Genomic DNA, 24,168 nt, shown 5'->3' with positions numbered 1-24,168 from the left:
AGAGAGAGAGAGAGAGAGACACACACACAGACACACACACACACAGAGACACACACACACACACAGAGAGAGAGAGAGACACACACACATACACAGAGACACACACATACACAGAGAGAGACACACACACACAGAGAGAGAGACTCACACACACACATATACACAGAGACACACACATACACAGAGAGAGAGACACAGACACACTCACTCACACACACACACACTCACGTGCAGAACCAAAGTGTAATACTTTAAGGAGTGTGATTAACACACCTAATGACTGTAATTATACAAGATTAACCGCATGTAAATTACCACATGCACTTTTAATAAATTACCACATGCACGTTTAAGGTGAACAATCATAAATCAGTCATTTGAAAACTAACAAGACATGAAGTGTGAAATCAACATATTCAGGATAAAAATCTGTTGCATGTAAGCAATAGCAGCTTATGGTTGGTGGGAGGGGGGGGTTCTCTGTATTTTTGGTTTCGGTTCCAGATTCCACACCGTCACAGTGCATTGCCACAGCTTTCCATATATAGTCCGACACTGTTGATATACCGCAGCAGCAGTCAGCAGTAACACCTTAAACCACGCTTGTGTAACAATGCAACACACAGAGCAGGTGTGGGAACCCACTGTCCTGCAGAGTTTAGTCCAGCCCTCAGCTAACACGTCTGAATCTAACGCTGACTCTGTAATGAAGCTTCCAGCTGAGAATCAGCTATGAGACGCTCCAGTTCGACTCGTGATTAGCTGTTGTCATCAATCAGTATCAAATGCCCTACTTACAGAAACAGATTAGCAAGTCTCATCCGAAGGTTCACATACACACATTTTACCTTCACATCACACTGGATCTCAAGGCCTCACAATCTTCTCGCAGCACAGCAGTAAAGCAGACTTGAACAAGATGATCGCTGGGATATTTCTGCGAGTTTTCGGAGAAAGGAACATTTTCAGTACTGAATGTTTTTTTTGTTGTTGTTTTTTCATTCAATGCAGTTATTGAATATGTCAACCTTTTCCTTCATTGCTTCACTGAGTGGTTGTTCTCAGTTAATCTTGTTTGAAATTACATCATTCAGCCAGCTTTTGTTTATTTAGACCATCATCATTTAATGAAAATGTGCTTTCACATCAAAGTTGTTGTTTTCCTTGTGTGTTCATTGTATTATTTGCATTTAACACATTTGTTCCATGACCCATTTCTGGATCGTGACACAGGAGACTAGCACTGATTGAAATGATCGTGCCCTAGTTTCCTAGGTGTTAAAGATTAGGTTTAATCACAAACATTTACAGAAATGTAGTATTCTGTAGTTGAAGCCCTTCATCATTTATAATTTGGATTTTTTTTTTTCAAATAAATGTGCTGTCATCTTGTGGCTCACTTTTCTACTATTGTCAGCGCTCTGCTGGCGTTGTTCACTTGTCGATCACAAGAGGCCCTCAGTGGACTTTTTATTTATTTTTCTCGAGTGCCTCTCTGTTGGTTGTATTGTGCCGTCTGTGTTTCGGTTCCCCGTGTGTCCGTTGTATTGTAAGACCTGCTAGTCTTTCCTTGCCCTCTTCATCTTGCAGTGAAAGATTGTTTTATTGGACTGCTTGCCTGTGCTGACCTCTGCCTGTGTGTTGGACTGTTTGTTTTTCAGTTTGAGGAGCCTCGAGTGTGACTGGGTGGCAAAGGATGATCTGGCCTCTTGGGAGCAAATAAATGCCTCTCAGTGCTCAAACCATCTGCTAGAACCGCTGGCTGAATGACAGCACTACTAGCGAGGATTGCTTCCTCTGATTTACCAGCCTGTGTGATCACACAACATTTGATGACAGTCTCCTGACTAACCGAGGTGACAAATGACTCCAAATTATATTCAAGTCAGGGTTTACCCAATTAAAAAATACAAGTATCTTGCCAAAAACATACTTGAGTAAAAGTAAAAGTAAATAAATAAAAATACTACTTTAAATTGTACTCAAGTATTAAAAAAGTAGAAGTACCCAAGGGGAAAAAAAACATAAAAAATAAAGAAGAGGAAGAAAGGAGATTCTTGTTTCGTCATATTGAATCATCTTCTCAGTGCAAAGTGAAATTGCTTAAACATACAATGCATAAAATCTTTTGTCAGACAGACATGCAGGAGAAAACAAAACACAACACAACGGCACAGGTCAAACACATCTATCTAGTGCAGGGGTGCCCAAACTCGGTCCTGCAGAGTTTAGCTCCAGCTTGCCTCAACAGACCTGCCTTCAAGTTTCAAGTATGCCTAGTAAGAGCTTGATTAGCTGCTTCAGGTGTGTTTGATTAGGGTTGGAGCTAAACTCTGCAGGACACCGGCCCTCCAGGACCGAGTTTAGGCACCCCTGGTCTAGTGCATACAACAGCAGCTATTAAAATACACCACAGTGGAGCACAGAAAATACAGCCCTTCAAGGGAAAATCCCCCAAATTATACGTCAGTACAGTAATCAAGTAAAATGACTCAAGTGTTTACACCCCCATGGTTGAGCAAACCAAACCTTTCCACTCTGAGGTTCAGAAAGTTCTCAGGCTTTCAGAAACTCATTTTAGACTTCAGTCAACCTTGAGTTAGAAAGAGAAAGAGGCAGAAAGACATTTCTATATAAACACAGTGCAAAATCCAACAAACAAAGTTGATATAATCCCGTCGGCACTTGCAAGGCTAACACGGCTGTATTATTCCCCCGTAAACAATTACACATCAGAGAGGGTTACGCTCAGTAGTTATAAAGACTGAAGTGGTTTGGAAGAGGAAACATGTGCTTGGAAATGTGATCAGAATTACTGTATAAAGTGCTCATGTAGAAACCTAATTCCATATTTAGGCTATTAGCTAAACCACCAATACTGATTTATTTTTATTTATATATATATATATATATGTGTGTGTACTTTTAGGTTTTTCATTGAACTTGTTATCGGATGGGCTACATAGGTTTATCATATTAATAACTGCTAATGCAAAGAGATACAGTGCACTGGCTAAAGCAAGCAACGCATTCAACAGACTGCACAAAAGAGTTTGGAACAACTCCTGAAGAAAGTGCACCTGTATGAGTGTGTGCAGAACCACTGTACTGAATACCCTGTTAAATCATGCGTCCACACCAGAAATATCAGATCCAGCCCTAGATGACAGATCCTGTCAGAAAAGCACCAGAACCTGAGCAAAAATCCCTTTATAAATCCCAGTCAGGGGACGATTGTGTGTACGTGCATCTCCACGCCGTCTCCTCCCCGAAATCACCACAAATGGAGCTTACAACGTCTAGTTTTACTGTGCATAACCTCATCTGCATATCATTTCCATGCATACTCCCATCCACGTGACTCCATGTTTAACACCGTCAGAGGTACAAGATGTTAAGGAAATATGAGATACGGACTATAAATGCCTTTTGTGCCATACACTATTTTTATTGCCTTATTAATCTTATGTTTTAGAATAAATATATCAAAATATCCATAAAACAAAACTGTTTAAAATAGCTCTCAAGATAAATATTTTAGAATAGAGTTGATCTCATTCTTTTCCACTGGCCAAATAGTATTTATTGTGTAGTATTTAGAATAGTATTGTTTTAAACAATTCAAATCAAATTTAATTTATACAGTTTTGCTGATAAGGTGAACATCTTTCAGCTATTTTTAGTGGAAACAGAGGCCGATATTTATTGCACTGAAAATAGAATTGTCTGCCTTGGTGTGTCACTAACAAAGTATTTTAAAAAGGAAACGTGCAAATCTGACCGTTTTCTTCAAGTTGTGTCCTTCAAATACAGTGGTATTTTTCATAATGTTGTGGAGATGCCTTCAAATGCCATCAACACCTCCGTGCCGCTGCGGTTGTACAGTAAGCTATTATCACTGGACCTATTCAAACCAGACATTAGACCGTTCCACCGAATCCAGCAGTCTGCCATAATATCTTAGTAAGTGATCATTGTTCTCACTAAACTATTTCCTCATAACATGAGATCTGCAGTTTAGTTTAAAGATGAATTATTGTGCACCTATAGCACTCCTCGCTGTCATTAAAACATAGCATGCCACGGGAAAAGTGATCAAGCGCATCCACTATAAAGATGTCTCAGTTCATATCATTTTGGTTTAACTTCTGCGTAATGACTTTATGTAATTTCAGTGCTTATCTCTATTAATTAATCCTTCAATTCAATATTTGTAAATCGTTCAAAACATTATATTCTTACTTTAGAATAAATAGAATATTATGATTATGTTAAAAGTATGACTGAACTTTGGTCCGAGTCATACATATGTTTTCCGATCAGGGATGTAATAAGGATGTTGAGTTGGGATGAATCTCACAGATCTTTAAACTCTTTTATGGGGCACGGATATTGCACCCATCACTTAAGGTGAGATTTGAGTCAGCTCTGTCTGGTAAGCACAACATAACCCAGCACCGGTCCATGGAGTAAGCGTCGGTGTTCAGAAATGGAGGAACTGAAGCAGCGGGGACGCAAGAGAGAAGGCCGTCACAGGTGAAAGACACGCCAGCTCACACTAATATAATCACTCATCCATTTACACTGATGCTTTCATTTCATTTACTGAGGTAAAATATGTTGAATTCATCATGAATACAAAACAGTGCTTTTATTTGACAGATAAACACAGTACCACATTCACACAACAACAGATTTAATATTTTTATTGACTGATTTAGATTAATATTTAAAATATTTCATTTAACATTAATCTTGAATAAGATGCTTCAAGTTGAACAACACAGCCAGATTAAAGTTACACTAGTAAAGGCACACTGTCATTAGGGCATTACAAGTAGTTAGAATTAAATTACATGTGTGTGTGCGTGTGTGTTTCTACCCCGGTGGGGACTTAAACCTGAATACACACCGACTCATGGGGACTAAATTGAGGTCCCCATGGGGAAAAAGCTTATAAATCATACGTAGGGCAATAGAATATACAATACAGTACAAAAACCATTATGGCTATGGAGAGTCCCCATAAGGATAGCTGACCAGACATGTGTGTGTGAGTGAGTGTGTGTGTGTGTGTGTGTGTGTGTGCACTGTAAAAAGTGGTAACCTGTATTTCTACTTCTACTCACCTGTAAAAGCTATTTCAACCTGATCTTACCCTTAAAATGTAGTTTTGTTGGTTGATTCAGTAATGTTAAATAAAAAAGATTGTATTCTTTATTTGAATAAAATCAATTAATTTAGATGTTACCACACAAAACAAATTTTTAACTTTTAGTTTTTTTTCTGTGTGTGTGTGTGTGTATTTGTGTATATATGTGTGTGTGTGTGTGTGTGTGTGTATACATACTTATGAGTGATTATATTAGTGTTATTATATTATATACACACACACACACACAATGAAACCACTAGTAATATGTTACTAAGTAGTAATATAGATGTAATATGTAATATGGCAATATTAATAACATTCCCTTTGTCTTTATGTGGTTTGGTTTAGGTGCATTTTTTCCTGTTATATGTGTCATATGTAACACTTACAACTATTATACATTATACTATAGTTAAATTTATACATATTTATGTAAAAACATATCAGCAGAACAGAAAATGTCACACGTCAGTGGTGCATGCTACACGCCACTCTCACTTAAGAGTGCGTTAAGCCAAGTGTGAGAGTGTCATATCGTGAATTTATGTTGTTAAATGTGACTGTCTGTATTCACAATATACAGCATGACTTCAAGAGCCTTATTGCATATATAATATGGTTACTACATATTACAAATATTATGGACACAAATTGTTTTAATATGTCACGTTAGTGAGCAAATGAGTGCAATGGAGTTGATCCACTGGAAGATCTAGTCCTGATATGCAGCAGTAATAATGATTGGCTATGGGAGCTGCGCAGGCATATCAAAGCTGTTAATCTAGCACAAACACTGACCTTTTTTACCTTTCACATTGACTGTCTGTACAGAGACACCTGGGACCCGTTCCAGCTGAACCCGATCGGAGCCGAAAAAGAGAAGAAGAGAATATGCTTTCAGATTCTGCAGAACCTGGTGGCCATTATTGTGGGCCTGCTCGTGTTGGTCAGCGGGGTCATGAGCAAGGTGAATTACATGCGCATAAATATTGATGGAGGATAACAGCGACGTGTACATTCACAGGAACTCACAAACATCTGGAGCCATCATGATTAACTACATGTACTTACTATAGGGTTAAGATTAGGGCTTGGGTTAGGTTAAGGGCTAGTTGCTTGTAATTATGCATGACTTACTGTCATTACTAGAGTAAGTTCATGCAACGTGTAACTACATCATATTAAAATAAAGTGTTACCTTGTTTCTTATTGCAACACTGAAGATTCAGTGATGCACAGATGATTCTGCGTGTAGTGATCCAACACATTAAAGGCATTTTTTGTATTGTAGGGCTCTCTGCTGGTCTTGACCACTCTGACCAGTCCAGTGTCTTTGAGAAACAACGTGGACAAACAGTTCTACTCACTGATGTTGATGTGTGTGCTAGTGATGCCAAACCTGCTGATGTTCCTGAAGTCTCTGTGGAAGTGCGTCTTCAAGAGCTATGTGGCCCCGAACACAAGGACACTGGGAATCGTGAGTTGACATGATGCAGATTAACACAGGAGAACACTGCTTTCTACACATTTTATAGGAAAAGAATTGAATAAGTCTAACAGTTCCTAATATGTGGGTTTGTAAGTGGGTGATGAGGCATGAAAAGAGGAAAGTCACATGCGAGACATTGGCCCATGAATCAACGGACTATTGACTATATAGTCTGCTCGCGCTGTTATATAACAATGATGACTTGATGGCAGAGGAGTAAATCCTGGTGTAGTTCCTGCATCTCAAACATGCATGGACTGGTGAAACGTATACCTTGAATGCAATGGACGCCTCAGTGTGCACATGTAATGATTGTCATTAATGCTTCTGCAGATGTGTGGGATTGAGAGTCTGGTGGCAGTCGGGACTGCGATACTGGTGCTCATTGTGATGCCTAAGCTTGATGTTCTCACAAACCTCAGCATCCCCGGAGGCATCTGCATCCTTTCAGCCGTGCTTCAGATCGCCTTCCGCTTGCAGACGCAGAGCTGGATGATCCTCTACCCCATATGCTCCCTCATCCTAGTGCTCAGCGGCTACGTACTACTGGTGGTCGACTACTTCGTGAGAGAATCCTCTTTTGTCCCAGGACAAGTAGAAGGTTGTTACATATATGTAGGCATTGCGATTTTTGCATCGCTGCTGGTTTCTCTGAACTGGTGGGAGAACCCTTTTCAGGCCAGCACTAACATTCAGGAAATGCTCAGCGAACTGGACACTTTCAGAGATGCCGTTTATCTGTTCACCAGCCTCATTCGAATAGCGCTGACTTTGGGGGTGTACTTTCTGTATTACTGCCTGATTGCTGAGACTCCCATTGTGTGGAATGATTTCACCAAAGCCAGTAAAGGCACAGTAGAGATAGGCCTTGGGCTGTTTTCCCTGCAGGCGTTCTGCTCTGCTGCGTGCCACTGGTTTGGAGTTGTGGCCTGCAAGATCCACGCGATGAGATTTGGTTTTGCTCTGCCTGTGTCATTAACTGGTCCAGCAACACTAATCCTGGGCATAATACTTTTCTTGACGCAAGCTGAGAGTTTGGTCCCTTCGTCTGAAACTGCTAGCTTATATAGCTCCGGCGACAATTTTACAATTCATACTCCTTTCTGGCCATTTTGTCATGAACTTGAAGCTCTCAAGGACGTCAATAAAACCTCGGTTATAATGTTGGAAATTTCCTATAGTATCTGCAAAACGTCACTCAACAATCCATACTCCATGTGGCCTTTCTCCATGCTGGCGCTGGAGGGGGTCTGCATGTGGCTCGGGCTGGTCTCATGCACATATTACGTCTGGAAAATAAAGGTACAGAGAATCGAACGCACGTCCCAACTTTTCGTACGCCGCCTGTATGAATCCGCCTTCATTGACCTCTCTATGCTGCTGAACATGAAAATGAAAGTGGTTCGTACGGCAAACAAGGAGAGGTACATATAAAACCATGATGTATTTGAAATGATACACGTAATACAGTACAAGTGCACGAATTTAGTCTGACTGTTTCCTTTCCTTGTTTCTGTCGTGTAGTAGTAGTAACAATGAAGTGGAAAACTGTGTCATTTACCTTTGTGCAACAATGTGGCATGAAACATACGATGAGATGCTGAAAATCATGACTTCAATGTTCAGGTATCTATGATGGATGAGTATTATACATGTATTTCAGCTCAAAGCCCAGTTGGTTGAAACCCCTTTTAAGCAAAGAAATGATCGCTAAGGCTTTTTTTTCACCTAAGGGGTTTCAAATGACCGGCTGCAGTTCTCCATTCATCTGGCTTGTTTGTTGGTTTTAGATTGGACAGATACCGAGGGGATCCAAAGGAGGAACACAAGGATTGCTTTGACTTTGAGTGCCATATTTATGTCGATGATGCCTTCATGTTAGAAAAAGACACGGAGATGAAGCTTGTCAACTCCTATGTTTGCGACCTCATACAAGTAGTCATGGAGGTGTACAGGTAACGCAAAGCTTGGTATATAATATATATGTATATATATATATATTTCACAACCAACTGTAAACTATATTTCACTGTTTTTGTAAGGGTGTTTACAAATAAGGAGCCTGATGAAGTTTCCATCATTGAAACACCATATGGTGGTCGTCTTATGATTGTCATGCCAGAGGGAAACATGCTTTACGTCCATCTTAAAGACAAACAACTGATTCGAAACAAAAAGAGATGGTCACAGGTGAATCTCAAAGTCTTATTCCTTAGCATGACAAATAATTCAGTCTTTGCCACACTGTTAATGTTGAACGTTTACCTGAACCAGACTGAGCGTGTGTGCATTTTCAGATCATGTACCTGTACTACCTGCTTGGATGGAAAGGATACAATGTCAAAAACCCTCAGAAAATAACAGTACGTTTTTTGAATTGCTGGTTAGTGTATAACATGGATTCACACAAGGTCACATCACGCACCTGCAGAATAAAACTATATATAAAACTAAAACTATAATAAAACTATATACATATATATACACCCAATATATTTCACTTAAATCATTAACAGATTAGCAAAACGAAAGAAAGAAATGCGCTGAGTTTCATTCATTGTGACACGCTCCGACCAAAGTTCACGGAAAGGAAACCAAGACGGCAGAAAGCGGCATCCTGCTGGTTTTCTATATTTTGCAAAAGCTTCACAGTTTTGATTGATGTCTTGCTTGCCATAAATGACGGTCATATACAGTTTCCTCTCTTAGAAGGGAAAACAATGCAGTGATAAACAATAGAGTTAAAGAAACATATAAAAAGTTACACTGCTCAATTTAAATAGTCCGTAGTACAGTATCCGTTCAGCGTGACCACCGCGCTGTTATCCACCTTATGTTTCACCGCGGAAGTAATCCGTTTTCTGTGAATGTGCAAGACGCTTCCAGTTCATTAGCCACTGTAGGGAAATAGCAAGGCAAGGCAAGTTTATTTGTATAGCACATTTCATACACAATGGTAATTCAAAGTGTTTTACATAAAAGAAAAGAAAAAAAATAATCACAACAATAAAACAAGGAATTTGAAAATTATTTAAAAAAATTAAGAGGTTTAAAATGAATTTAAGAAAACGATTATACATAAAATATAGTGCAATCAGTTCGGACATCGCACAGCGCTCATTCAATAAATGCACAGCTAAACAGATGAGTTTTGAGTCTGCATTTAAATGTGACTAATGTTTTAGCACATCTGATCTCTTCTGGAAGCTGATTCCAACTGCGGGCGGCATAATAACTAAAAGCAAGAATAACAACAAAGTGCAGTAAACTGTAAAACTGCTTAAGAAACACCAGTTTGCAATATCAAGCAGCAAAACGAGCTGTTTTGTACAGCCAAAAATAGCTGGAAGCGGATGAGACCAGAAGCCTCGCACATAAAATATACAAAAGTCCACGCCCGATTTGATGGGAAAAATAAGGTGGATAGCTTTTATGAAGGATGATGTTTTACAAAGCCTATAGTTTACATAATAAATAATATTTTACCATCCAGATACGTCGCACATATGGAAACATTTGGATTTGTGCCTAATGAGAGACGTAGGCTTCAGTTTCGCTTTGAATGGAAACATTGAAAGTTTGTAACATTTTCTTGAAAAAATACTTACATTTCTTAAAAGCGTTGACAGTTTTTCCTTTCGTTTAAAATATCAAAATCTGGTTATAAAAGATTATGCAGTATTGGCTATGACTAGATGCAAGATACCAGACTAAGACTCTCTTTGTGAAATTATTATAATTTTTTTTAAGTAAAGAATAATGTTGATTTTGCTCGGAGCGAAGCGATTTAATTGTTATTATTATTATTTTTTTTTCATTTTTAAGCCCTGCTGAAAATCACTTTCTGTTTTTGACACTGTGTGTTCTTACAGAGACAAAACAACCCATGTCGTGCCAGTCTCATATCATTAGATGGTGAGAGTTATTTACTACCTTCTAATGACAATGACAGCAAGAGGAGGCACATATCTGATGACAACACATATATCATGGCCTTGGATGGAGACACAGACTTCCAACCCGCTGCTCTGATTCTGCTCGTGGATCGGCTGAGAATGTATGACACCGTGGGCGCAGCCTGTGGACGCATCCACCCCACAGGAATGGGTAAAAATGATCTGCGTTCAGATCAAACAACTGAACAGATATTGTCATCTTCTGAAAAAAGCTTTACTTATAGGAAATGTAGGATGTCAAATTGCATAACACTTACAAAAACATATACCTGACTTAAAGGAAAAAAGAAGAAGCAGTTTGGATTCTATAAAAGATAATGGCGTGCCCTTTTATATCCCTGCTAATTAAATTCTGATCAACATACAAAGTCCACTGACATAAACCATTCCTGGCAGTCACTGCAGTTTTATATTAACACCGCAGAGTAGAAAGAGCCATCGAAAAGATCACATAACTAATCTCAACAAAACACGCGAATCAACGTTTACAATATGATAACTATCTGAAAGACATAACCTGAATATAAAAATGCTCACATGCAATATGAGCACGACACTCCACTTTTCCATTGTTCAAAACAGCGATTCTGTGTATGTGATGTTTCAGGCCCAATGGTGTGGTATCAGAAGTTCGAGTACGCAGTGGGTCACTGGCTTCAGAAGACGGCGGAGCACGTGTTTGGGTCGGTTCTGTGCAGTCCAGGCTGTTTCAGTCTGTTCAGAGGATCTGCACTGATGGACGACAACGTCCTGAAACGATACACAACCAAAGCCACACAAGCCTCTGAGTATGTGCAGTATGATCAAGGTAAACCCTTCCTCAGGCTCAGAACCCCTTCCTGTTTCTGTAGCATTGGATATCTCACTAGCATGCTAACCATCCACTAGAAGTCTTGTTTATGCTTAATAAATAACTTGCAGTTTCATTATCTCATACATGTGTCTACTATCTTGTCATCCAATGAGACAGTATATACAAATAGTATTTTCCTGGTATGTATGGACACTTGTCATAAATGCCTAATGGGTGAAAATGTGTCTTCTTCTGGGACTGATCTCACCCCACTGCAGTGGAATAACTGGAGAAAAAAAGACTCGCCCGATATGTCAATGCCATGTTACCTGTATATATCCACTTTACTCACTTATGCACATTTAACATGGCATTTTAATCATACTGCATGTTCGTGGGAGGATCGCTTCGAAAACTCCCAAGCAAACATGCATGCATTTTCCATATACGATCAGTTTTGTTTTTCAATGAGTTAAGAATAATCATTTCCCATTTCTGACACCACAACTAAACTATCTATATTACAAAATATTAGCTTTTCTTCAGACTGAAAAATGGAGCATTTAAAGTACCAAATGTGGTTTTAGATGCAAGATAAACGTTTTACTGAATAGTTAATGAAGAGAGGTGGGATAAATGTGTTTACGCAGGAATCGAGAGAAACGATGAATGTTTTTCACAGAGCATGTTACATAAAAGATTTTTACAGGTAACACAACTTAATGTGCTTCTTGCTGTAACATCTATAATTAAATGGTCTTATTTAAAATTAAGCTAAAATGTAACTTAATCAACATGAAAAGGTTATATCAACGTTTGGTTAGATCAAGTAGAAATAGATCCTTGAAATAACAGTTGCAAGTCAACACAGCACCTCTATTCAGTAAAGCAGATGGTTTGCGAGATGTCTATGACTTATTGCATCTGATGTTTCTGTGTAGTTGATGATCGCTGAAAGTCAGGCTTCTCTATGCCCCACCAGTTCACCATGTTACTCAACCGTTCACATTTAGGTGAGGACCGTTGGCTGTGCACTCTTCTCCTGCAGCAGGGCTGGCGGGTGGAGTATAACGCTGCTTCAGACGCTTTCACCAACTCACCGCAAGAGTTCAAAGAGTTTTACAACCAGAGGCGTCGATGGGGTCCGTCAACACTGGCCAACACTCTCGATCTGCTCCACAGCGGGAAAGACACGGTCAAGAGGAACACCTCCATATCCATGCTCTACATCTTATATCAGATCTTCACTGTGGCTTCCTCCATCCTGGGACCTGCCTCTGTCACCCTCATGATAGCAGGTAAATATTTAAAGACTGGGGAAAAACGTGTTACGGTGGTTCAACTGCCCTGCTGGAAAAGTCAGTTAAAACCAGCTTCTGATGGGGCTGAGGTTGACCTGGTAGACCATCTGGTCAACCTGTTCAGGGCTTGTGTATTACCTCATCTGGTAGAGACCTGGTTGAGATGGTTAACCATGCCCCAAGATGCAGCTTGATTTACCAACTTGAACTGTGTGCAGAATACATCTGTGTGAATATATATAAGTATGAAAACTGATGTGGAGTGCAAAGTCTGCAAACTGTCTCTTTTCTTTCTCTCCTCCTTTTTAGGAGCTTTCCAATTTGTGTTTGGAATTGAAGGCACTCTTTCCATAGTAATTGCTGTCATACCTCCAACTGTTTACATGCTCATATGTTTTGTGGCCAAACCCAACTTCCAAATCACAATTGCTGCCATTCTCAGTGTCATATATGCATTCCTGATGACTGCATCCTTCTTCTCCATTATTGGTAATCATTGTTAATTATTGTTTGTTTTTTTGTATTTTAAATTGTGTTGAAAACATGCTTGGCGATATTCCATTTTATTGGACTTCTTATTTTAGGTGACATGGTTAAACAGGGAACATTTATAACCCCCACTGGACTCTTCCTGGTGTCTGGTGCGATCCTGTACATGGTGACAGCCATCCTTCACCCTCAAGAGTGCACTTTGATTATCTACGGTCTAATGTACTTCATCTGCATTCCCAGTGGATATCTCCTCCTCACGATATATTCCCTAGTCAACATGCACATTGTATCTTGGGGCACTCGAGAATCTAACAAGGGCAAGGAGCAGAAAAAGCAAGTGGGTGTCGTGTGCAATCGCGACTGCAAAATGTGCTGTTGGGACGTGAAAATCCAAGTCACTCAGGAGACCGAAAATCTAATCCTTCAACAAATCCAGCAAGCCGTCAATCCAAACACACCTGCTGCCAAGACCGAGCCAGACGAGCCGAAGGCTCAGAGCACCCATGAAGTCCAGAGCAGCTTAGATGCAAACAAACGCATCCTGGACTACATCGAGGAGACGCCTCATAAGAAGGAGTCCAAAGAGAATCTCAACAAGGACGACAAGGAAAAAGACACTTGTTCTGATAAAAGGTAAATAATATGAAAATGTATTTGGATTACATTTGCATTGCAGCAGAAACTTTCTTATTTTTTTCCTCAACGGTTGCTTCAAATGAATCTTACAGTGGGAGTTCCAAAAGCTGTGAGAAAAAAAATGACCCATTTAATGATGACACAGATTATGACGATGACGACGATGATGATGATGACGATTATTACAATGATTACGATACTCTGGAGACAAAAGATGTTGTGCCTGAGAGTGGTAAGAGATGACATCTTTTCGATCCATTCCTACAGGTATCTCTCTTATTCATGATTCATGATTATCTTGTCAGTACAGTGTTTTATGAACTAAATGGGTGTCTCAGATTAGTAATGGAATGAGAATCTCTGATTCAAACTGCATACACTCCTCATATGTACCCTATTCTGAGTTGGTCTGTGTGTTGAATCGTTGTTTATGTCGTTCTTATTCAAACGGACAGACTGGGTGGAGCCCGTGAAGAAAGAGTTCCTGAAGAAACTGACGTATGCAAATCTGAAGAGAAACCTTCAGGAGCAGATCCGCTACACACTGAGAAACAAGAACAAGGAGGATCTGTGCGAGGAACTGGTGTCGATTCTCACCGACACCCTGAACGAGGAGCTGAGGGATAAAGTGGGTCCCGAGGACGTGTTGAGTGTGAGTCAGCTGGAGGAACTGCAGTATGCTCTGAACGAAGCTGCCAGGCGCATCGTGAAGTCCAACCGCATCGAGAACGGAGCGCAGAGACTGGAGCGACGCGTCAAGAGGGCAATCGAAAGAACACTTGTGGCTCCACAGGTTGAGAAGCTATCTGAGGTAATGCTTTTTGGATGGTTGATGTTCTGATGAGATTTACACAAGTAGGACATGTTCCTGGATCTCCATTCCCATCAATGCATCAAACACAACACTTACCTTAACTCCAGCTAACAATAAACTACCCCCTAGAAACCAGGGCTGGGCAACTCTGGTCCAGAGTGTAGCTCCAATGAGGAGCCTGTCTGTAGCTTTCCAGTATAGGGGTGGCCAACCCCCAGTAGTACTCGTTTTGGATGTCTCCCTTATCTGACCCATCCTTTGCAGATATTGGAGTCTCTTAATGACCTGTTGAGTTGATTCAGGGGCCTGTACCATGACAGTGGCTGAACAAACTCAGAGTTACAGGATTAGTTTTGAGTTGACAAAACCAAACCAATCTGGCTTTGTTGGTACCATGATGCTGACCATCAACTCTCTCTGTCAACTCAGGCTTTGATCCTGAGTTAATGAAGCGCGTGCACGTGAAAGCGGGACCTCAGTAATTAACAGCCAATCACATGCCTTTTAACTGTGATTCACTTCTCGCAATTCACTGCCATAGATTAAAATATTGAAAATATTAATTTAAATACATTTACACAGCAAGGTGGAAAGAGCTGTCAGTGAAAGAGGACAACTAAAAGAAAACATCTTGCCATATCAAGTGAAACTCGTGAAGTTAGTTTATATAGTTGATGATAAAGAGACTCAAATGTAGTCATGCTTAAAGCTTTATCCATTAATTCTAAAGCTTATATATATTCTATATTATCTGTATATATTTATATTCATTTAAAATAAAAGATTAATCATTATTATTTTAATATGGCTTGTGTAATGGATTAAGGCTATAATAAATATATAAATCATATAGTTATCATAAATAATCATCACTAAAAGCCAGATGATTTTATCTTTAAAAATGTTTTACTATGTAGTGCCCTTTAATTTGGAGCAAGAGAAACTGGGGGAGTGGCTGTATTGCATCAGAGATGTGTCACTTTTCTTGAAGCTGATTGGTCAAATTTCAGTTTGCGATCTCTAAACTAGAACATAACCTGCCCCGGAGCAGGTTAGCTGTGGAGCGTAAGTTACTACGGCGATGAACACTGCTAAAAGCCAAGCCACTTTCATGGTACCTAAAACCCAGGATTGGTGCAAACTAAACTGAAACTTACCTGGGGCAAATTCAAGCTCAAACCGGTGCACAACGCTTTGCTAAGGTTTCCGGTTTGAACGACATGTTTCCCGGAAACGGTGTGCAACGGTGTTTGAGATGAGTTTTCTCTTGTTTGGTGGGTGTGTCAAACATGTCAGCCCAATCAGCAGCAACATGCATGTAAACCACATGGTATTAAAGAGACAGCTCACACAATGTAATTAACATCAAAATAACTTCACAAGCCCAATCAGCAGCAACATGTATGTAAACCACGCGGTATTAAAGAGACAGCTGCACAATGTAATTAACATCAAAATAACTTCACAAGAGCAAGAATATTGTTTGCACATGTTTATTTACATTAAAGGCAAAATAACTGAAATAATAAGAGCACAAGTATAGATCTGGAACTTCTTTAAGTCTGTCTAAATATCATTTAGTAATTGCAATGTCTTCTGGTCCATATCCTTTCCTCAGGAAGGTGTACTAGACATTGATTAATGTGACCTAAAAATACTATACATATTTATATATTTTGCTATTGTATTATGGAGTGACACTTTCATAAACTGTTCTATACCCCTCTGATTATATAAAGGTAAATATTACAATAACATAGCACAACAACAGTGATCAGCAATAATGATAAGCCTAATACTCACAATAAAAATAATAAGGTCATATAGATCCTAACACAGTCTCGGAGGTAAGAAGTGGATTATCCTTCACCTGAAATGTTTGTCTTTTCATCTGAAAATTCTTCAAAAAGAACACAAAGAATGGCCTTCTCAGCTGCCATGGTTGCAACTCTTGCGTCATCAGAACAGAGTGTTCAACGCACCACCGTTTCCGTTTAAAACACGTTTTGCACCGTTTTGTCGGGGCTGAATGCAGGCCTGGCTAGCCAGCTAATCCAGCCCCAGGTGTGTTTGATTAGGAGTTGAAAAATGTTTAGAGTTGGGGTGCCTCCAGGAATAGGGTTGGGAAACAGTTTTAATAACCCTGAAGACCTTGATTAGCTTGTTTTACTATGATTGGACCTAACTCTACAATTGCCAACCCAGCCCTAATGCCAACCCTGCACCTAAAATCTGATTGCTTAGTAGGAACCTTATTCCAGGAACAGCAAGAAAGTTGATCCAAGAACATGTCCAAACTCGTCAAATCAAGTTAAGTAATTTCAGAGGTATTCGATGTTAGCGTTATACCAGTCTCGTGTTAATAGCTAGGGGCTAAAGCTAAGGTTAGGGCCTGGAACACCAATCGTAACCACCAGTTATGAGTAGGAATTGCTTAGGAATTGGTTTTGGTGTATAAACTTAGGTTGGCAGGAATACTGTTCCAAGATCAACTATAATCAAAAATAATGTAGATTTACTTGGGTTAATCATGTTGTGAAAAGCTTCAGTAGATTATAAATGGATAAGTAATGTATTTGGCTAAATTAACTGCACCCAAACTGTAAAGTCTTTTATATGTTTCCCTATTATACCAGGATGAACATGATTTCTGGAAGAAACTTATAGAGCGTTATTTACTACCCATACAAGATGACAAAGCTCATCTCGAGGAAGTGACACGGGAGCTCAAGTCACTACGGAACAAGGTAAGGTTGGCAAATGAAAATGTTCATCTGTCCAGGCTTGTAACGTCATTTACTAAATGAGAACTATTCTCTCTTGTTTTGCAGGCAGTGTTTTTGTACTTCATAATTAACGTCCTTTGGGTTGTAGCAACGTTCTTCCTTCAGGCCATTGGCACTGACGTTCTGAGCATCAATATTCCAAAGTACTATCCTAACGGAACTTTGGCACCGGACCCCTTGAGGGTGGAGCCTTTGAGTTTGATGTTTCTGCTGTCTTTCGCCGTTCTGCTCATCATTCAGTTCTTGGCTATGCTTTACCACAGGTAAAACTCGCATCACGTACTACCACATTGGTACCTGGTACCTGAACAATCGATCTACTTTTATATACATATATATGTACACACTCACATGTATGGAACTTGATTATTTGATACGTGAAACTCTGTTATTTCCCATTACAGAGTATACACTCTTTTCGATCCATTCCTACAGGTATCTCTCTTATTCATGATTCATGATTATCTTGTCAGTACAGTGTTTTATGAACTAAATGGGTGTCTCAGATTAGTAATGGAATGAGAATCTCTGATTCAAACTGCATACACTCCTCATATGTACCCTATTCTGAGTTGGTCTGTGTGTTGAATCGTTGTTTATGTCGTTCTTATTCAAACGGACAGACTGGGTGGAGCCCGTGAAGAAAGAGTTCCTGAAGAAACTGACGTATGCAAATCTGAAGAGAAACCTTCAGGAGCAGATCCGCTACACACTGAGAAACAAGAACAAGGAGGATCTGTGCGAGGAACTGGTGTCGATTCTCACCGACACCCTGAACGAGGAGCTGAGGGATAAAGTGGGTCCCGAGGACGTGTTGAGTGTGAGTCAGCTGGAGGAACTGCAGTATGCTCTGAACGAAGCTGCCAGGCGCATCGTGAAGTCCAACCGCATCGAGAACGGAGCGCAGAGACTGGAGCGACGCGTCAAGAGGGCAATCGAAAGAACACTTGTGGCTCCACAGGTTGAGAAGCTATCTGAGGTAATGCTTTTTGGATGGTTGATGTTCTGATGAGATTTACACAAGTAGGACATGTTCCTGGATCTCCATTCCCATCAATGCATCAAACACAACACTTACCTTAACTCCAGCTAACAATAAACTACCCCCTAGAAACCAGGGCTGGGCAACTCTGGTCCAGAGTGTAGCTCCAATGAGGAGCCTGTCTGTAGCTTTCCAGTATAGGGGTGGCCAACCCCCAGTAGTACTCGTTTTGGATGTCTCCCTTATCTGACCCATCCTTTGCAGATATTGGAGTCTCTTAATGACCTGTTGAGTTGATTCAGGGGCCTGTACCATGACAGTGGCTGAACAAACTCAGAGTTACAGGATTAGTTTTGAGTTGACAAAACCAAACCAATCTGGCTTTGTTGGTACCATGATGCTGACCATCAACTCTCTCTGTCAACTCAGGCTTTGATCCTGAGTTAATGAAGCGCGTGCACGTGAAAGCGGGACCTCAGTAATTAACAGCCAATCACATGCCTTTTAACTGTGATTCACTTCTCGCAATTCACTGCCATAGATTAAAATATTGAAAATATTAATTTAAATACATTTACACAGCAAGGTGGAAAGAGCTGTCAGTGAAAGAGGACAACTAAAAGAAAACATCTTGCCATATCAAGTGAAACTCGTGAAGTTAGTTTATATAGTTGATGATAAAGAGACTCAAATGTAGTCATGCTTAAAGCTTTATCCATTAATTCTAAAGCTTATATATATTCTATATTATCTGTATATATTTATATTCATTTAAAATAAAAGATTAATCATTATTATTTTAATATGGCTTGTGTAATGGATTAAGGCTATAATAAATATATAAATCATATAGTTATCATAAATAATCATCACTAAAAGCCAGATGATTTTATCTTTAAAAATGTTTTACTATGTAGTGCCCTTTAATTTGGAGCAAGAGAAACTGGGGGAGTGGCTGTATTGCATCAGAGATGTGTCACTTTTCTTGAAGCTGATTGGTCAAATTTCAGTTTGCGATCTCTAAACTAGAACATAACCTGCCCCGGAGCAGGTTAGCTGTGGAGCGTAAGTTACTACGGCGATGAACACTGCTAAAAGCCAAGCCACTTTCATGGTACCTAAAACCCAGGATTGGTGCAAACTAAACTGAAACTTACCTGGGGCAAATTCAAGCTCAAACCGGTGCACAACGCTTTGCTAAGGTTTCCGGTTTGAACGACATGTTTCCCGGAAACGGTGTGCAACGGTGTTTGAGATGAGTTTTCTCTTGTTTGGTGGGTGTGTCAAACATGTCAGCCCAATCAGCAGCAACATGCATGTAAACCACATGGTATTAAAGAGACAGCTCACACAATGTAATTAACATCAAAATAACTTCACAAGAGCAAGAATATTGTTTGCACATGTTTATTTACATTAAAGGCAAAATAACTGAAATAATAAGAGCACAAGTATAGATCTGGAACTTCTTTAAGTCTGTCTAAATATCATTTAGTAATTGCAATGTCTTCTGGTCCATATCCTTTCCTCAGGAAGGTGTACTAGACATTGATTAATGTGACCTAAAAATACTATACATATTTATATATTTTGCTATTGTATTATGGAGTGACACTTTCATAAACTGTTCTATACCCCTCTGATTATATAAAGGTAAATATTACAATAACATAGCACAACAACAGTGATCAGCAATAATGATAAGCCTAATACTCACAATAAAAATAATAAGGTCATATAGATCCTAACACAGTCTCGGAGGTAAGAAGTGGATTATCCTTCACCTGAAATGTTTGTCTTTTCATCTGAAAATTCTTCAAAAAGAACACAAAGAATGGCCTTCTCAGCTGCCATGGTTGCAACTCTTGCGTCATCAGAACAGAGTGTTCAACGCACCACCGTTTCCGTTTAAAACACGTTTTGCACCGTTTTGTCGGGGCTGAATGCAGGCCTGGCTAGCCAGCTAATCCAGCCCCAGGTGTGTTTGATTAGGAGTTGAAAAATGTTTAGAGTTGGGGTGCCTCCAGGAATAGGGTTGGGAAACAGTTTTAATAACCCTGAAGACCTTGATTAGCTTGTTTTACTATGATTGGACCTAACTCTACAATTGCCAACCCAGCCCTAATGCCAACCCTGCACCTAAAATCTGATTGCTTAGTAGGAACCTTATTCCAGGAACAGCAAGAAAGTTGATCCAAGAACATGTCCAAACTCGTCAAATCAAGTTAAGTAATTTCAGAGGTATTCGATGTTAGCGTTATACCAGTCTCGTGTTAATAGCTAGGGGCTAAAGCTAAGGTTAGGGCCTGGAACACCAATCGTAACCACCAGTTATGAGTAGGAATTGCTTAGGAATTGGTTTTGGTGTATAAACTTAGGTTGGCAGGAATACTGTTCCAAGATCAACTATAATCAAAAATAATGTAGATTTACTTGGGTTAATCATGTTGTGAAAAGCTTCAGTAGATTATAAATGGATAAGTAATGTATTTGGCTAAATTAACTGCACCCAAACTGTAAAGTCTTTTATATGTTTCCCTATTATACCAGGATGAACATGATTTCTGGAAGAAACTTATAGAGCGTTATTTACTACCCATACAAGATGACAAAGCTCATCTCGAGGAAGTGACACGGGAGCTCAAGTCACTACGGAACAAGGTAAGGTTGGCAAATGAAAATGTTCATCTGTCCAGGCTTGTAACGTCATTTACTAAATGAGAACTATTCTCTCTTGTTTTGCAGGCAGTGTTTTTGTACTTCATAATTAACGTCCTTTGGGTTGTAGCAACGTTCTTCCTTCAGGCCATTGGCACTGACGTTCTGAGCATCAATATTCCAAAGTACTATCCTAACGGAACTTTGGCACCGGACCCCTTGAGGGTGGAGCCTTTGAGTTTGATGTTTCTGCTGTCTTTCGCCGTTCTGCTCATCATTCAGTTCTTGGCTATGCTTTACCACAGGTAAAACTCGCATCACATACTACCACATTGGTACCTGGTACCTGAACAATCGATCTACTTTTATATACATATATATGTACACACTCATGTATGGAACTTGATTATTTGATACGTGAAACTCTGTTATTTCCCATTACAGAGTATACACCCTCATCCATGTGGTATCGTACAGAGGCACAGAGAAAGACTACAAAGAAAAAGATGAGGCGAGTAACTGCTCTTTGGTGCTGCATGCCATTTAGCCATGATTCAGCCTGTCCATCAAGTGTTTTCCTTCTAAAAGGCTGACTGCAAAACATGGATGACTATTGTTTTTACAATACAATGACAATTTGTTCATTGCAGGAGGACGAAGATGAGGGATTGGTCCTGGGGAATCCCATTAATCTCACCATCACTGCTGACGACTTATGAAACTGTTGCAAAACGTTGATTCTTTCACTCTTAGTTACTGAACTTACAGTTGAAATGAATGATTTCTCATACATGCAAAAAAATTAAATCAAAATGAAGCCAGATTACCACACCACACCACACATACTGAAACTGGGATTTGTTTACTGATGTTTGCACTGAGTAACATTCACGTTTTTCTATGTATTCTTTTAACAATGTTTGATCACTTGCAAGTTAGTTTATATTTAAAATGTGTTAATGTATTTGTTTGTCAAATATTAAATGCTCTGTAACAAATTGGTCTGGACAAGTCTGTGTTTCTGTGGAAAGCACATTTGATTCATAGCTGGATGAAAGTCCTGTCATCATTCATTCACCCCTGTGTTTTTCCAAAGCTCTGTGACTTTACTCCATGGAACACAATTTATTTTAAGAATATCCTGGCCATTTTCCACATGAATTGAATTATCTCCATTATGACAACAACATACAAGTTATATATGTCTTCTGGTGTCTTTTCACCACTTTGTGTGAAGAACAAAATGAATGATAGATAGATAGATAGATAGATAGATAGATAGACATACAAGATAGAGATGATAGATAGACATACAGACAGACAGATTAATAGATAGACAGACAGACAAGATAGAGAGATGATAGACAGACAGACAAGATAGAGGGATGATAGACAGACAGACAGACAGACAAGATAGAGATGATAGATATACAGACAGACAGACAGACAAGATGGAGATGACAGACAGACAGACAGACAAGATGGAGATGACAGACAGACAGACAAGATAGAGATGACAGACAGACAAGATAGAGATGACAGACAGACAAGATAGAGATGACAGACAGACAAAAAAGAGAGAGAAATAGATAGACAGACAGACAAGATAGAGAGATGACAGACAGATTAATAGATAGACAGACAGACAAGATAGAGAGATGACAGACAGATTAATAGATAGACAGACAGACAAGATAGAGAGATGACAGACAGATTAATAGATAGACAGACAGACAAGATAGAGAGATGACAGACAGATTAATAGATAGACAGACAGACAAGATAGAGAGATGACAGACAGATTAATAGATAGACAGACAGACAAGATAGAGAGATGACAGACAGATTAATAGATAGACATACAGACAGATTAATAGACAGACAGACAGACATACATAGACAAGATAGAGATGATAGATAGATATACAGACAGACAGATTAACAGACAGACAGACAAGATAGAGATGATAGATAGATAGACAGACAGACAAGATAGATAGACAGACAAGATAGAGAGATGATAGATAGACAGACAAGATAGAGAGATGACAGACAGATTAATAGATAGACAGACAGACAGACAAGATAGAGATGACAGGCAGATTAATAGATAGACAGACAGACAGACAAGATAGAGATGACAGGCAGATTAATAGATAGACAGACAGACAGACAAGATAGAGATGACAGGCAGATTAATAGATAGACAGACAGACAGACAAGATAGAGATGACAGGCAGATTAATAGATAGACAGACAGACAGACAAGATAGAGATGACAGGCAGATTAATAGATAGACAGACAGACAGACAAGATAGAGATGACAGGCAGATTAATAGATAGACAGACAGACAGACAAGATAGAGATGACAGGCAGATTAATAGATAGACAGACAGACAGACAAGATAGAGATGACAGACAGACAGACAGACAAGATAGAGATGACAGACAGATTAATAGATAGACAGACAGACAGACAAGATAGAGATGACACAGACAAGATAGAGAGATGACAGACAGATTAATAGATAGACAGACAGACAAGATAGATAGACATACAGACAGAGTAATAGACAGACAGACATACATAGATAGACAAGATAGAGAGATGATAGATAGATATACAGACAGACAGACAAGATAGAGAGATGATAGATATACAGACAGACAGACAAGATAGAGATGATAGATAGATAGACACACAGGGACTACAGCAGCACCTGGACCTGCTGGACAACTACTGCCAGAACTGGGCCCTGGCAGTAAACCTCAAAAAGACCAACATTATGGTCTTTCAGAAAAAGCCCAGATGTCAGGAACACAGATACCAGTTCAGTCTAGAACACATGATGCAGTACACTTACCTCGGCCTGATCGTCACTGCATCGGGGAGTTTCAGTTTGGCAGTGAATGCTCTCAAAGATAAAGCTCGAAGACCTCTATACGCAATCAAGAAAAAATTCCAAAATATTGAAATACCGCTTCCAATTTGGTGTAAAATCTTTGCTAGTGTGATTCAGCCCATAGCGCTGTATGGAAGTGAGGTTTGGGGTCCACTCAGTGATCAGAGCTACACTAGATGGGACAGACATCCAACAGAAGCC

General features: G+C 39.5%; 1 protein-coding gene across 1 annotated transcript; it reads left to right on the top strand.

Moving 5' to 3' along the window:
- Positions 1-4,469: 4,469 nt before the first annotated feature.
- Positions 4,470-22,286, top strand: LOC107571073 (uncharacterized). The gene is made up of 19 exons (XM_016257353.1): positions 4,470-4,536; positions 5,987-6,122; positions 6,447-6,632; positions 6,978-8,068; positions 8,169-8,270; positions 8,435-8,599; positions 8,687-8,834; positions 8,942-9,007; positions 10,517-10,751; positions 11,208-11,408; positions 12,407-12,691; positions 13,004-13,183; positions 13,279-13,819; positions 13,915-14,054; positions 14,278-14,633; positions 17,273-17,383; positions 17,468-17,685; positions 21,507-21,573; positions 21,713-22,286. The coding sequence occupies exons 1-19, from the start codon at positions 4,490-4,492 to the stop codon at positions 21,779-21,781; spliced, it is 4,344 nt and encodes a 1,447-aa protein (XP_016112839.1). The 5' UTR covers positions 4,470-4,489; the 3' UTR covers positions 21,782-22,286.
- Positions 22,287-24,168: the final 1,882 nt, after the last annotated feature.

The sequence above is a fragment of the Sinocyclocheilus grahami genome, unplaced genomic scaffold, assembly GCF_001515645.1.
Source record: "Sinocyclocheilus grahami isolate Dianchi unplaced genomic scaffold, SAMN03320097.WGS_v1.1 scaffold1546.1, whole genome shotgun sequence".
NCBI lineage: Eukaryota > Metazoa > Chordata > Actinopteri > Cypriniformes > Cyprinidae > Sinocyclocheilus > Sinocyclocheilus grahami.
The sequence above is the reverse complement of the archived record's forward strand: the minus strand, read 5'-3'. Positions and strand labels throughout refer to the sequence as shown.

Coding starts and splice junctions, on each gene's coding strand:
- LOC107571073 (XM_016257353.1), top strand. CDS start 4,490: ATGGAGGAACTGAAGCAGCGGGGACGCAAGAGAGAAGGCCGTCACAG. Junction 10,752..11,207: donor CATCCACCCCACAGGAATGG/GTAAAAATGATC, acceptor GTGATGTTTCAG/GCCCAATGGTGTGGTATCAG. Junction 13,184..13,278: donor ATCCTTCTTCTCCATTATTG/GTAATCATTGTT, acceptor TTCTTATTTTAG/GTGACATGGTTAAACAGGGA.